Source organism: Erinaceus europaeus, chromosome 12 (assembly GCF_950295315.1).
Source record: "Erinaceus europaeus chromosome 12, mEriEur2.1, whole genome shotgun sequence".
Classification (NCBI taxonomy): domain Eukaryota; kingdom Metazoa; phylum Chordata; class Mammalia; order Eulipotyphla; family Erinaceidae; genus Erinaceus; species Erinaceus europaeus.
In genome coordinates, this window is record NC_080173.1 from 67,861,955 (window position 1) to 67,877,472 (window position 15,518).

A 15,518-nucleotide genomic window follows, 5' to 3' on the forward strand; every position below is an offset into this window, starting at 1 on the left:
CCCTCCTTAACAATGTTTCTCTCTTCTTTTTTTATTATTTATTATTTATTTTCCCTCTTGTAGTTATTGTTGTTCTTGATGTCATCGTTGTTGGATATAACAGAGAGAAATCGAGAAAGGAGGGGAAGACAGAGACAGACACCTGCAGACCTGCTTCACCACCTGTGAAGCGACTTCCCCTGCAGGTGGGGAGCCAGGGGCTCGAACCGGGATCCTTACGCTGGTCCTTGCGCTTTGCCCACTGCGCTACCGCCCGACTCCCCTTAACAATGCTTCTATGGCTCATAGCTTGTTGAGTTTGTGAAAACATACACACACACAGACCCTCTCATTCTGCCCCATAAGTTTAAAGGATACTGGTCCCTCTAAAGGTTCTCAGATCCAGGATTAGAAGCCACACGTAAACACATGACTGCAGAGTGGAGTTGCCCAGGGATCATACATGGAGACCAGGATTTGCCCCCACTGTTCAAGAGGGTGGGTTAAGCCTCTGTCTACAACCACCTATCAAATGCCCCAGGTGACTACAAAGAGCTGAAGAACAAGGGCAACTGGAGACAGAGGAGTCTATTTACCCACAGGTCCGAGTCAGAAACTCTGAGAGCCCCAGATCACCTTTGGGGCTGTAGTGCCAGCAGAGCTAACTAAGCAAGTTGCCCTCACCTATTCTCTAGGTCAAGGAGGCTGCTGTACTTTAGTAGTGAGCTGAGTCAAGGCCAGGAGTGGGGTAACTTTCCCACAGAGTACTGTGGAATTGTAGCTTTTAAGTCCAGGGGCCACTCCCAGCTGTCCCTAGGGTCTCCTTTGTCTGGCAGCTCTTACCAGGGTCTAATGCTTGATGTTGCTTTGGTTCAACCCCAGAAAAGGGGACAAGGAGAGAAGGGGGAAGGGAAGGTGGAGGTGGGGGGAGGGGAAGGCCCCGAATAACTGTTCACCGTGCGTAGATCAATTTGGCCAGACAGTCTCTGCGGGTGTCACACTCAGCCTGGGAGCAGGGTTTCCGGAACACCTGCTGCTGCTGCTTGCCTGCCCTGATGGTTCTAATCCGCAGAGTCTCCAGTAGTGGTTCTTCTGGAAGCAGCAACAGCAAGGCTGATGTTCTGATAGAGCCTGGAAGGACACATCACCTCCCATGCAAAGAGTCCTCTTCACAAGGTACTGACCCACCCAAGTGGACAAATGAAACCCAGATTCTGGTGGGTGAAGAGACTCACTAAAGGCAGAGGCAGGTCTTGAACCCAGGACTTCTGCAATCTAGTCTACACTGCCATGCACGGGATCAATCACTTCATAAACTGACTCATCCCCCACCTGTCAAATGGGGGCAACCTGTCTCACCAGAGATGGAAGAGGACCCACTTATCCAGGGAAGGGCCCTACTGATTTATTTTTGGACCAGAGCACTGCTCAGATCTAGCTACTGGTGATCCTGGGGATTGAACCTGAACCTTTTACATGCAAGTCCTGTAGTATTTCCCCTGTCCTTACATCTGATGGATTCATGTAGGGCTTCACATTCCAGATTGACCCTCAGGCCTCACATCCAACCTCATCAAAATGGCTCTTTTCTGTGCAGGGTCTGTCTGCCCTGACCTCCCTCCACTCCCCAGGTGTGTGACCAAAGCTCTGAAGCATAGGCTCCTACCCTTGGCATTGTCCATCAGCTGGCAGGGCTGGGACTCATCTTCAGAGTCTGCAAACCAGATGTTGCCAAGGTGCAGCAGTCCAGCTAGAACCTAAGGGGGCAGGAGAGGATGTGAAGTGGACACCTTTTTGTCAAGTGCTGAAGCCCAGCCTGAGCTGTGCCTCTCTCCTGCTGAATATAATCATACTGTTAACAGAATAACAGGAGCTCCAATTACTGCCCACTTACTAGACAACTCTGCCTGGCATGATGCACACACACTAATTTGATCTTCTAAACCATCTATGAGGTAAGTGCTGTGATGATGCCCATGATACGGATGAGATGGAGAGGTTAAATCATACGTTTAAGATTCAATCACAAGCTGGAGGCCACACATTTGGTAAAGGACAAAGGCAAGGTGAGAATTCAGGCAGTCTGACATTAGACTCCTCCCAGGGCAGTTAGTGGGGTGTCATAGTACCCACTGTTTGTCCTCCAATAGCAGCTGAGCATGAATATCACTCCAGCTACTCAAGGACGGTTACTTCTGTGTGTGGTGCTGGGGTCTTGGCTCTGGCTCCCTCGGAGCACCGCTGGGTTTCTAATATCCCAGCTTGGGAAGGAATCTGTCATCTTTATCTTCATAGAGTGGGTGCTCTCTTGTCCTTGCATTCAGTGGATCACATGGGTAAGCCTTCAGGCAATGCAGAAAGGAGATGCCTTGACTCAACAACGAGAAACCCGTGGACTTGGTCTCTGGAGAGTAGGGGCTCTGCCACCATGTCTGTGTGGTCCCAGGCAGGGTGCCACCCCATTACTACCTTTTGACCACGATCCTCTGCAAAAGCCGATGACTGTGCCCCATGAGCAGTGTGTCTGGGCCAGAGGAGGGTAGAGTTGCAGCAAGTTAGCAACTGTGCCTGTACTCCTACTACTGTCCACCCGCCTCCAGTGTGTCTCCGTGTCTCCTTGTGCTATGCCTCTGGCCAAGATCTTGCTTGGCAGTGCCCATGCTGGTGTTGCCCCCTTCCCACCTCAACAGTCCCCATTTGGAGGTAGAAGTCACTTTTTTTTTTTTGCTCTGCCATCTATCTCCCTTAGTGATTTCCTGTCTTCTGATAGCCCATCGTGTCCATCCCCTCCTGCTGCTTTGCTGGATACACAGGTGAGGAAGAATCAATTCTGTGAGCAAAGGCAGGTGGGAGGAGGGAGGCCACCTCCTTTGGGGAGCTCGGGTTGGCTCACCTGGGTCAGCATTATGTCCCAAGAGGAGGGGGAGGAAGGTGGGAAGTTGGAATTACTATGTCTGGTACAAACTCTGCCTGTATAATCAGTGGTCTCACCTTGGGCAGATTTCTTTCCCTCTTTAATTTTCTCAAGCATAAATTAATCACGTATGCAGGACTTGGAAACAACTAGTGAGCTAAGAGGTACAAACATGATTTTAAAACTAATGCCAGGGGGCAGGTGGTGTGCACACAGTTGAGTGCACGTGCTACAATGCACGTGCACAAGGACCTGGGTTCAAGCCCCTGGCCCCCACCTGCAGGAGAAAAGCTTCACACGAGGTAAAACAATGCTGCAGGTATCTCTATCTCTCTCCCCCTACCTCCCCACTCCCCTTGTGCTTTCTCTGTTTCTACCCAAATAAATAAATCAAATATTAAAAAACTTTGATGTCCACACAAGGATCCCGGTTGGAGTCCTTGGCTCCCCACCTGCAGGGGGGTTGCTTCATAAGTGGTGAAGCAGGTCTGCAGGAGTCTCTCTGTTCTATCCAATAAAAAAAAAAAAAAAAAGATGGCCTCCAGGAACAGTGGATTTGTAGTGAGTCCCAGTGATAACCCTGGAGGCAAAAAACAAAACAAAACTTGAATGTACCAGACAAATATGTGGTTGCACCATCTCTTTTCTGATTGTGGTGGCCATAACTGACTTCAGGGCCTGGGCTCAACTTCCTAGATGACTGTACACATGCTCCCATCACTAACCTCTGTGTCCCATCTACACTGCCACCCTACTTCCACGTTCAGTGGCAGAGGGGTGGTCCACCCTTTGGAAATTGCAGAGCAGATTTAAGAACCCAGATACTCAGGAAGAGAGACTCACAAGCTCAGAGAAGGACCCTGTGAAAGGGGCTGCCCATCACCTCTGCCAAATGTTAAGTGGTGGGCTTTTCTTCTGACCTTAAAGATGTTGTTCTGGGTGGGAGTGTCGATGCCCAAATGAAGCATGGCCTCTCTGGTCACCTCAAAACAATCCTCTGAAAAGGAATTCAAGTCGTAGCCCAGTGTCAGGACCAGCAGTCAGCAGAGGTGATGAGGGGGTGAGGAAGGTAGGCCCTGTACAGAGGGTGAATGGGTGCTGTGGGGCCAGCCCAAGGAGCTGGGTAAAACGACTACCTTCCAAAGTCCTCTCTGGGTTGGGCAGCCAGGAGAAGACTGCTCCCTCGGGGAGGTGCCACTGGAGCCTCTCATCCATATTGGCTCCTTTGCAAATCTGCAAAAGTGAAAGGGGAGTGGCTGAGCTCAGGGAGTGAAGGAAATAGGTTTATGAAGACCTGGGGCTGTAACAAGGAAAGAGACAATGGCGACAACCCCAAGGCCAAGAGGCCCCTTAGAGCTCCCCGGGCAGCCATAGGAGCAAAAGGAGGAAATAGTTCTACATGGCTCCAACTTGATAGAAACAAAAAGCCTGCTGGGGACACCTGTACACTAGTGAAGAAGGCATGACACCTTGCTTGGAGGGCCAGGATGCTTTTAATACTGCAGCAGTGAGATACACTATCCACGTCTCAGGAACTAACATGAATGGACCACTTCGGGAAAGCCCTCTTTCTACCGGAGGAGACAGTCACCATTCTACGGGAGTCCGAGGTGAGGAGGGTGACAGCTTCCACTAGAGAAACATAATCCCAGACTTTAGGACCTTCTGTATGACAGATAAAATATCAGTGCCGGGCGGTGGGGCACCTGCTTCAAGGCACACATTTCCATGCACAAGCCCCCTGCCCCACCTGCAAGGGGAAGCTTCATGAGCAGTGAAACAGGGCTGCAGGTGTCTCTATCTTTCTCTCTCCATCTCTATCTTCCCTTTCCCTCTTGATTTCTATCCTCTCAAATTAAGTTAAAAAAAAAAAAAACTTAAAAAATCCTCATGTTGCTCAATAATTTGTTTGGCTTTGTATGTTAACTCTCTTTTCAGCTACCAGGTTCCAGATGCCATCAGGATGCCGGCCAGGCTTCCCTGGACTAAAGACCCCACCAGTGTGTCCTGGATCTCTGCTTCCCCAGAGACCCACCCTACTAGGGAAAGAGAGAGGCAGACTGGGAGTATGGACCGACCAGTCAACGTCCATGTTCAGCAAGGAAGCAATTACAAAAGCCAGACCTTCTACCTTCTGCAACCCACAACGACCCTGGGTCCATGCTCCCAGAGGGATAGAGAATGGGAAAGCTATCAGGGGAGGGGATGGGATATGGAGATTGGGTGGTGGGAACTGTGTGGAGTTGTACCCCTCCTACCCTATGGTTTTGTTAATTTATCCTTTCTTAAATAAAAAACAAATTTAAAAAAATCCTCATGTTGTAGTCTGGGAGGTGGCACAGTGTCTAAGGCACTAGACTCTCAAGCATGAGGTCCCAAGTTCAATCCCCAGCAGCACATGTATCAGAGTGATGTCTGGTTCTTTCCCTCTCTTTCTCATGAATAAATAAAATATTAAAAAAAAAAATCCTCATGCCAAAACCATCCTGGAGCCAGGGTCCAGTGAGAAGCAGCGGGTTGCACAAAGCCTGTAGGACTAGCTGGTGATGTCTCCAAAATTCATGTAGTGTCAAGGGGTGGAGAACAAAGCCTTTTCTGTGCTGCATCTAGGCATCTGTGGGCCCCACCTGATACACACCTGGTAGAAGATGTGGAAGTTCCTCTCACTGGAGGCCTGGCAGGCCACTCGAGTTTTCTCTAGGAGGTAGGTCTGGACTGCAGCTCCAGTCATCTGCTGGGCCCTGGGCACACGCAGGCCAGAGCCCATTAGCTGCCCATTCATTCCATAGCCATTTATTAGACACTGCTGCACACTTCTACATAGCAATGCCCCACCTCCAAGCTTTCTTGCTTAGCCAATGAGGAAATAAGACCACTCAGCAGGCTCTCAGACAGCCTGAGACATTCGCCCACAACCACACTAGGTAGGCAAGGTCAAGGCCTCTGAATACCATTTTGCCCATCTTAAGGCAAGAGCTGAAAATCTAGCTTCAAGCTCAATGCTATGGTTCAAAGAAGTGGTGATTTATAGAAGTCCTACAGCAGGGGCAGAAGCCAGGAGGAATACCCAGGCTGCGACGAGCACACCGCCCCAGGGTCTCTAAGGCCAGCATGCTTATATTTTCTCCAGGTCTAGAGATCGCCCTCAGCTGTCAATGAACTTAAGAAATCTCATATACGTGCATGCAAGGAAGAGTAGGGTCTCATCTGTAGTGGGGTCTAGGCTGGGTATTGCTGCTTTCCTTCCAAACTCCCTATCCCACCCTCCCACAGCCAGAGTGGCAGTAGTGATCACCTGTTCAGCTGGAGCTGGATGAACTTCCCAAAGCGACTGCTGTTGTTATTCCTCAGTGTGCAAGCATTCCCTGCAGATCACATCTCTTTATACCACGTAGAGTTCTCGTGGGTAATAGCAGCTGCAAGTCTGCAGGGCCTAGATCTCTATGCTCAAGTCACTTAAGGGCCCCAAAGATGGTTTCCATATCACTGGGGAAAGGGTACTCTACTCAAGAGTTCAGCAAGTGTGACTCAGGAGAGTAAGAACTTCCCGGCAAAGTGGAATGAGGGGCCAGGTGGTGGCCAGGTGGTTGAGTGCCACACATTAAAGTGCAAAAGGACCCAGGTTCAAGCCCCTGGCCTCAACCCACGGAGGAAAGCTTCATAAGTGGTGAAGCAAAGTTGCAGGTGTCTCTCTGTTTCTTTTCACCTCTCCCTCCCCTCTCAATTTCTGTCTCTGTCCAACAATAAAATTTTAAAAATTAAAAAAAAAAGTGAAATGAAAACTAAAGCAATAGATAGTTTTCTTCAAAAGTAGAGAATCTAAAGGCTATTACTGTTGTCTTAAAAGGTGAGGTACAACATCTAGATCTGAGTTCTAACATAAACACTAGCTACTGTGCATCCGGAACTATACATGTCCTTTTTTTTAAGAAACTTTAAAAAAATTTTTCCCCTTTTTGTTGCCCTTGTTTATTATTATTGTTGTTGTCATTGCTGTCATTGTTGTTGGATAGGACAGAGAGAAATGGAGGAGGGAAAGACAGAGGGGGGAGAGAAAGACAGACACCTATAGACTTGCTTCACCATTTGTGAAGCAATCCCCCCCCCCCCCCCGCAGGTGGGATGCCAGGGACTCAAACCGGGATCCTGATGTCGCTCTGTGCCCTTTCTGCATGTGCGCTTAACCTGCTGCGCCACCAGGCTTCCTCTTTTTTTCTTTAACCAGAGCACCGTTCAGCTCTGGTTTATAGTTGTGCGGGGGATTGAACCTGGGACTTTGGAGCCCCAGCCATGAGAGTCTCTTTGCATGACCATTATGCTATCTACCCCTGTCCCCACGTGCACCCCCCCCCCCTTTAACCATTAGAGAACTATAAAGAAGGAAAAGGTTGGGACTAGGTCACAAAAGCCCATTCCAGCACCACTGTTCTGTGTACCTAGGCTGCAGGTAAAGGAGCAGCTGAATGACACTGCTTCCACTAGGAGGTGAACGGGAGGAGGCTGGGAGCCCAAGTCAGTGAATGGTAACCTCGTCCTCCAACACCCAAAGAGAGAATTTCAGTGTACTACTCCTTTCCCTGGAGGGTGGTGAACCTCAGGAGAAATGGGACAAGTGCTATGCAGACAGTGAGCTCACCAAAAGCTTCCATGATAGGGTTGGAATTCAAGATCCGTTGTTCGATCCTCTCAGCAATCTTGTGGCCTTCCCAGGAAGTGGGTGAGGTGGTCACCACAGCGTAGAACTTCATCAGGCAGCGGGATGTCCATGTCTGTGGCAGAAACATCTTTGTGGGAGCTGTGTCCATGTTCTCTCCCACTTCTAAGTAAGTCTGAAGGGACTGTGCTCACAAGAGCTCTCTTTTCTGTCATGTTTATTGCTGACCAAATAGGTGAAAGTTGAATTCAAAGGAATTTTCTCCATTTGTGAAATGGAAGTGATTCAATTCTGTTCCTATTAGCTCCAGAGGATACATTTAAGAAATGACAGGGATCCAAGGGGGTGGGTACAACCGGCTGAGCATGTGACTTCCAAATATAAGGTCCTGAGTTAAATCACTGGAACTACATATGACAGAGTGTTGCTCTGGCCTTACTCTTTTCACCTCTCTCATGACAAAAAGAAAATAAATAAATGAATAATAATAAAAGGATAGGTATAAAGCCAAGAGATAGCTCACCTGACAAGAGTGTGTATTAATTACTATGTCCAGGCCCTAAGATGCGCCACATGGGAAGAAAATGGCACTTAGAGAATTTGATGCACAGTGTCACTATGGTCCTCCCCTCACCCATGAAAAAGAATGAAAAATTTGGGGTGGGGGTAGATAGCATAACTGTTATACAAAGAGACTCTCAAGGCTGAATCTCGAAAAGTCCTAGATTCAGTCCCATGCACCACTATATGCCGGAGCTGAGCAGTGCTCTGAAGAAAACAAACAAACAATAACAACAACAAAAAGAATGACAAAATTTGCCCTCAGTGCTATAACATCTGTTCAAGATACTGAGTTATTCCTAGGTACCACAAAAATTTAAATAAATACGAATGCAGACACACAAATAAATGCTAAAAGATGCAAAAAGTAGCTACTTCTAGAGAGGGAGTAGGGTTGAAAGAGACAGGAATGCTTGCTATTTTAATTTGATATATATATATAGTGTATTTTAAAAATATTTATTTATTTATTCCTTTGTGTTGCCCTTGTTTTTTATTGTTATAGTTATTATTGATGTCGTCACTGGATAGGACAGAGAGAAATGGAGAGAGGAGGGAAAGACAGAGGGGGGAGAGAAAGACACCTGCAGACCTGCTTCTCTACCTGTGAAGTGACTCCCCTGGAGGTGGGGAGCTGGGGGTCAAACCGGGATCCTTACTCAAGTCACTGTGCTTTGTGCCACCTGCGTTTAACCCACTGCGCTACTGCCCAACTCCCACTATTTTAATTTGTAAACCTGTAATAGTACTTGATTTTTGAACTACATAATGATTATTATTACTTTAAAAATAAATTAATCCGTGGTCTGGGAGGTGGTGCAGTGGATAAGGCACTGGACTCTCAAGCATGAGGTCCTGAGCTCAATCCCCAGCAGCACATGTACCAGAGTGATGTCTCGTTCTTTCTCTCTCATCATTTCTCATAATCAATAAATAAAATTAATTAGTTAATTAATTAATCCTCTTGGGAGAACTAATGCTGGGTCCAGCTGGCAAGGCTGCACACTATTCAAGGGAGCGATTCTGCTAGTCCAACCTTAACTACTTTTATTGGTGTCACACAAGTCAAATCCTTTATGTATACTGGTTCATTGATCTCTCACAGAAGAGTCATTGATTATCTCTTCCAATGTTGTTGTTGTTTAATTTTTTTTTCTCATTTATTTATTTATTTTCCCTTTCGTTGCCCTTGTTGTTTTATCATTGTTGTTGTTATTGCTGTCATCGTTGTTGGATAGGACAGAGAGAAATGGAGAGAGGAGGGGAAGACAGAGAGGGGGAGAGAAAGACAGACACCTGCGGACCTGCTTCACCGCCTGTGAAGCAACTCCCCTGCAGGTGGGGAGCCGGGGGCTCGAACCGGGATCCTTATGCCAATTGTTGTGCTTTGCGCCACCTGCGCTTAACCCGCTGAGCTATGCCCGACTCCCCCGATGTTTTTTTTTTTTTTTTTTAATTTATTATTTTTTTTAATTTTTATTTTATTTATTTTATTTATTCCCTTTTGTTGCCCTTGTTGTTTTTTATTGTTGTAGCTATTATTGTTGTTGTTGTTGGATAGGACAGAGAGAAATGGAGAGAGGAGGGGAGGACAGAGAGGGGGAGAGAAAGACAGACACCTGCAGACCTGCTTCACCGCCTGTGAAGCGACTCCCCTGCAGGTGGGGAGCCGGGGCTCGAACCGGGATCCTTCTGCCGGTCCTTGTGCTTTGCGCCACCTGCGCTTAACCCGCTGCGCTACAGCCCGACTCCCCCAATGTTGTTTTTTAATGAGGGGATCAAAGCACTGCTTTTCTTTAAAAAAAAAATTTTTTTTTTATTAATTCTTTTATTTTTTAGAGAGATGCAGAGAGAGAGACACACAGAGAAATACCAGAGCACTGCTCAGCTCTGGCTTATGGTGGTGTGGGGGATTGAACCTGGGACTTAGGAGCCTCAGGCATGAGAGTCTGTTTGCATAACCATTATGCTGTCACCCCCACCCTAAAGCACTGCTTTTCAATCCATTAATTTTTACTTGTTTTATCTTTGTTGTTCTCATGTGGTATTGGGAATGGAACCCACGACCCCACAATTGCTAGGCACACAATTTATTGATAAGATACCTCTTTGAGGGCGGAGGGTAGATAGCATAATGGTTATGCAAACAGACTCTCATGCCTGAGGCTCCAAAGTCCCCGGTTCAATCCCCCACACAACCATAAGCCAGAGCTAAACAGTGCTCTGGTAAAAAAAAAAAAAAAAAAAAAAAAAAGATACCTCTTTGGTCTCAGAAGCTCTGTCTTTCTGACATTTTTTTTTTCCTCCAGGGTTATCATTGGGGCTCAGCGCTAGCACTATGAATCCAGTGGCCCTGGAGGCCCCCCCCCCCCCCCCCGTAGGGTTAGAGAGAGGGAGAGAAAGAAAGACATTTGCAGTACTTCTTCACTGCTCATAAAGGGTTTCTGCTGCTGGTGGAGAGAGGGGCTCGAACCAGGGTCCTTGTATGGCTCCTTGTGCAGAGTACTATGATTGCACTTAACCAGACATGCCACCACCTGGCCCCGACACATTCTTTATCACTATCCTAGAATCCCCAACAGCTGACGTTTGTTTCCAAGTATCCAAAGTAGGGAGAGATCTTTGATGAAAAAATGGAGATTCAGAACCAAGTATTTATTTTTTTTCCCTCCAGGGTTATTGCTGGGCTTGGTGCCTGCACCATGAATCCACCGCTCCTGGAGGCCATTTTGCCCCCTTTTTGTTGCCCTAGTTGTTGCAGCCTCGTTGCGGTTATTATTGCCATTGTTGACGTTGCTTTGTTGTTGGATAGGACAGAGAGAAATGGAGAAAGGAGGGGAAGACAGAGAGAGAAGGGGAGAGAAAGATAGACACCTGCAGACCTGCTTCACCGCCCGTGAAGCGATTCCCCTGCAGGTGGGGAGCCGGGGGCTCGAACCGGGATCCTTACGCCCGTCCCTGCACTTAGCGCCACGTGTGCTTAACCCACTGCGCCACCGCCTGACCCCCCAGAACCACGTATTTGACTAAGATTACATCAGAAGTGGTGGAAGAGCCTAGGCTAAACTCTTGCCTGTCCAGGGCTTGCCCTCCACTGTAGACTAGCCAGCAGATGACTCCACAAGGAAATGACCCCGACTCTGCTCACCTTGCTTGTCTTGGAATAGACAGCAGTGCAGAGGTATTATTCCTACCTTTCCAGCACCACTTTCTCCACTGACGATAACAGACTGATTGACAGGTTCGATCAGGCTCTTGACATTCCTATAGGTCTGTTCACCCACAGTGAAGATGTGGGGCTTCAGTTTCTGGAACATTAAAGGGTGAAGGGTCATATGAAGGAATGCTTGTCTTCCAGGAGAGGATGACCCAACGATGGCTGAGAGGAGAAGGCTATCAGAGCAGTGTCAGAATGTTCCTCTAGAATTTCCTGGGAGAAAGTGTCAGGTTCAACTTTGAGATTCCCAGGGTAGCTTTATCACCTTCTCTCAGTCTGGCAGCAGTGCTAGCCTTGCCCAGTCTACAACATTAACTTTATTCTCCCATGTTACTTTAATATCTTATTCTGCCGATTAACTATTAGTGTATGTATTTCCCCATTACTCAGTTCTGGCTTATGGCGATACAGGGCATTGAGACCTGGGACTTTGTAGCTTCAGGCATCAAAGTGTTTTTGTGTAACTGTTTTTTAAAGTATTTATTTATTCCCTTTTGCTGCTCGTTGTTTTATTGTTGTAGCTATTATTACTGTTGTCATTGTTGGATAGGACAGAGAGAAATGGAGAGAGGAGGGGAAGACAGAGAGGAGGAGAGAAAGATAGACACCTGCAGACCCGCTTTACCACTTGTGAAGCTACTCCCCTGCAGGTAGGGAGCTGGGGGCTGGAACCGGGATCCTTACACTGGTCCTTGCGCTTTGCGCCACCTGCGCTTAACCCACTGCATTACCGCCCAGCTCCTTTTGTGTAACTATTATGCTATCTCTCTTTTGTTCTCTGCCGCTTATTATCTTATGCTATTGTGTTTTTTCATTGCCAATGGGTCCTTAAGCCTGCATGATTTTACTGGCCTCCCAGCAAACACCTTCTCCTTTTTCAATTTCAAATAGAGATAGGGGAACTGGGTGGTGGTACATCCAGTTGTGTGCACATGTTACAATGCCCAAGGACACCAGTTCAAGCCCCCCCGTATCCAATTACAGAGGGAAAGCTTCCCAAGTAGTAAAACAGTGCTGCAGGTATCTATCTCCTCCTCTCTCAGTCTTTCTCTGTTTATACCCCAAGTAAATAAAGAAAAGAAGGGCTGGGAAAACAGAATAATGGTTATGCAAAAGATGTTTAAGGCTGAAGCTCTGAGGTTCCAGGTTCAATCCCCAGCACCACTATAAGCCAGAGCTGAGTAGTGCTCTGGCCTTTCTCTGTGTGTCTTCTTCTTTGTATTTCTCTCAATAAAATAAAATATTAAAAAGGAAATGAAAGAAGGAAGGCAGAGTGAGAGACAGAAAAGATGATATCACAACACTGTTCCAGCATTCATGGAGCTTCCCCTTTGGTGCCCTACAGGATGCTACCATGTGATAATGGAGCCTGGATTTGGGTATTTGCACATGGTAAAGTGTGTGTTTTGCTTGGATGCTCTACCCCCTGGCCCCAAAAACCTTTCTTTCTTTCTTTTTTTTTTTTTTAAAAAGATTTTTATTTATTTATGAGAAAGATAGGAGGAAAGAGAAAGAACCAGACATCACTGGCACATGTGCTGTCGGGGATCGAACTTGGGACCTCATGCTTAAGAGTCCAAAGCTTTACCACTGCACCACCTCCCAGACCACCCAAAAACCTTTCTTATCAATTACTATGCCTTTGTCTGTATACTACTTGCACAGTTAATGCTATTTGCTATTGTACAGATGAGAAATCTAGACACTTAACCTTCTTGATGCCATTCAGCAGTTAAGTACATCCATGGGATTTGAATTCCAAGGATACTGCTGTTTTTCACCAACAATTAGTAATTGTTCTCAAATATTAAGAACCACACTGAGCACTGGCTAGACCAACCTAATACTATCCATCTAGCAATGTTCACTTACTCATTGCTCTTAAAAGGAGAAGTACTGTTCTGGATGGTGTCTATTGTGATGTTTCAGATTCTTCAACAATATTGGCTCATCTCATATTCCTAACCCTACCTACTTCTCTCTTGACAGCCCCTTCCCAGTAGTAAGTCTTCCCAGTAGTAAGTCTTTCCATGGGTACATCATGGACCCCAACAGAACCTGTTGTTCAGACAATTCCCTGCCTACACTTCTCATATTCCCACCCCCAAAAGAATTCATTACTCTTATTAGAAATGAGTAAGGGTAATCCTTATTGCATGTAATTTCTTTAAAAAAATATTTATTCCCTTTTGTTGCCCCTGTTATTTTATTGTTGTAGTTATTACTGTTGTTACTGATGTCATCGTTGTTGGATAGGACAGAGAAAAATGGAGAGAGGAGGGGAAGACAGAGAGGGGGAAAGAGAGACACCTGCAGACCTGCTCCACCACTTGTGAAGCGACTCCCCTGCAGGTGGGGAGCTGGGGGCTCAAACCAGAATCTTTAGACCGGTCCTTGCACTTTGTGCCACGTGCGTAATTTCTTTTTTTTTTCCTTCAAAAAAGTGATTTGTTGGGGTCAGGCATTGGCACCCCTGGTTAAGTGCATGCAAGTGTGCAAGGACCTAGGTTCAAGCCTCAGGACTCCATCTGCAGGGGAAAGCTTTGAGTGGTGGAAGTAGGGCTGGAGGTGTCTCTCTGTCTCTCTTCTTCCTCTGTCTCTATCCAATAAAACAAAATTAAAAAAAAAGTGGTTTGTTCTTTTTGTATCACTAGTTTCACAAAGGAAAAAAAGACTGAGGTGATGGCATAATGGTTATACAAAAGACTATCATGGCTGAGGCTTCAAGGTCTCAGGTTCAAATCCCAGCACTACTATAAGCCAGAGCTGAGCAGTGGTGCTCTGGTGGAAGAAAAAAAAATATATCATTTGTCCTATAACCAGAGAACTAGCTTGACTAGTTAGAGCATTGGACTTTACCTGAAGTTCCCAGTTTGATCCACAGCACTGTATATTTACTAGTGGTACTTTGGCTTCTCTCACTCATAAGTAATAAAAACAAATAAGTTTACAAACTCAAATATATATTTTTAAATTTTTATTTATAAAAAAGAAACACTGACAAAAACCATAGGATAAGAGGGGTACAACTCCATACAATTCCCACCACTAGAACTCCATATCCATCCCCTCCACTGATAGCTTTCCTATTCTTTATCCCTCTGGGAGTACGGACCCAAAACTCAAATATTTTTAAAGACTTAAAAGCTTCACTGCTTGTGAAGCAACTCCCCTGCAGGTTGGGAGCCAGGGGCTTGAACCGGGATCCTTATGCCGGTCCTTGCACTTCGTACCACGTGCGCTTAACCTGCTGCGCTACCTCCTGACTCCCAGGCATGAAAGTCTTTTGCATAACCATCATGCTGTCTCCTTAACCTAGTGAAATAAATATTTATCTCCCACTTTATACCTATTAAGTGTCTAAAATCTTTGAACTTGTGGCTCATGAGGAGACGGGCGAGAATGGGGAAGTTGTAAGGGGGCCTGGAGGGGGTCAAGGTGCTTTGAAGTCACTGGTGGCATCTTACCTGAGGCTGAGGAGCAGCATGGTATTCTCTCATCAGCTCTGGGGAGTACAGCTGGGGGATGGGCTTGAAGGGGTTCAGAGCCACGAGAGTGCAGCCAGCATTGGTGTAGAACGTGTCTGCCGAGTACCGGACCTGCAGACACCTCAGGACTGAGGTAGAGAGGTGTCTTTAGCAAGTTTTGGCTCAAATATAGACACACAGGCAAGCACCTGCCCAACAGAGCTCCCTCTGCAATTAGTTAAGTGCCAGTAGATGCTAGCAGCTCCCTGATGAATAGGTACAAGATCTAATTACGATAAGCCCCAAATATGGGACAAAGGCTCTACTAGGAAGCCCAGGTGCAGCTGTGAGCTACGTATCTGGGGCAGCCCATCTGGCTCTAAGCCAGGAGTTCTGCCTGGTTTGGGCTGGCAAAGTTGAGCTGAAAACCACACTTTTGGAGATAGCACACTAGAGTAGAAACAGGTCCATACCTGTCTCCAGAGTCACAGGATTCACTTTGGTGAGGTCGTCTAGCTGGTGCAGTGGGGTCTCTCCACTCAGGAACTCTTGCAGGTCTTTCCCGAGGCATTCTCTGCCTTGGGCATCAGAGCCTGAACTATGGCCATTAACCTGGGAATAACAAGTTCATAAAAGAGGAAATAACAGGGCTACAAAAACTGGGCATTAGACCACTGGCAGCTATAGATGCTGGGGGAGAGGTCTTTATAACAGAGAATTGGGTTC

At 46.7% G+C, this 15,518-nt stretch overlaps 1 protein-coding gene and 1 long non-coding RNA gene across 7 annotated transcripts in view; one reads left to right on the forward strand and one right to left on the reverse strand.

Moving 5' to 3' along the window:
• Positions 1 to 15,518, reverse strand: part of MYO19 (myosin XIX) — a 41,624-nt gene that overhangs the window by 16,465 nt on the left and 9,641 nt on the right. For 2 of the 5 annotated variants that reach the window (XM_016185505.2, XM_060203897.1), the window contains exons 5-14: positions 15,266 to 15,404; positions 14,793 to 14,941; positions 11,303 to 11,416; positions 7,530 to 7,662; positions 6,189 to 6,258; positions 5,532 to 5,634; positions 4,030 to 4,126; positions 3,814 to 3,890; positions 1,646 to 1,736; positions 936 to 1,110 (exon numbers count right to left, since the gene is read on the reverse strand). In XM_016185505.2, the coding sequence (XP_016040991.1) occupies positions 936 to 1,110; positions 1,646 to 1,736; positions 3,814 to 3,890; positions 4,030 to 4,126; positions 5,532 to 5,634; positions 6,189 to 6,258; positions 7,530 to 7,662; positions 11,303 to 11,416; positions 14,793 to 14,941; positions 15,266 to 15,404 (1,148 nt within the window). Of the gene's footprint in view, positions 1 to 935; positions 1,111 to 1,645; positions 1,737 to 3,813; positions 3,891 to 4,029; positions 4,127 to 5,531; positions 5,635 to 6,188; positions 6,259 to 7,529; positions 7,663 to 11,302; positions 11,488 to 14,792; positions 14,942 to 15,265; positions 15,405 to 15,518 lie in introns of all 5 variants that reach the window. The other 3 variants (XM_060203896.1, XM_060203899.1, XM_060203898.1) reach the window with 3 other exon arrangements.
• On the forward strand, positions 1,022 to 5,237 carry LOC132541995 (uncharacterized). 2 transcript variants are annotated; one of them, XR_009553115.1, is made up of 4 exons: positions 1,022 to 1,155; positions 1,842 to 1,934; positions 2,729 to 4,503; positions 4,832 to 5,237. It is a non-coding gene; the product is annotated as an uncharacterized LOC132541995 (long non-coding RNA). The 2 variants fall into 2 exon arrangements; XR_009553116.1 differs by lacking the exon at positions 4,832 to 5,237 and having other exon boundaries at positions 2,729 to 2,792; positions 4,311 to 4,824.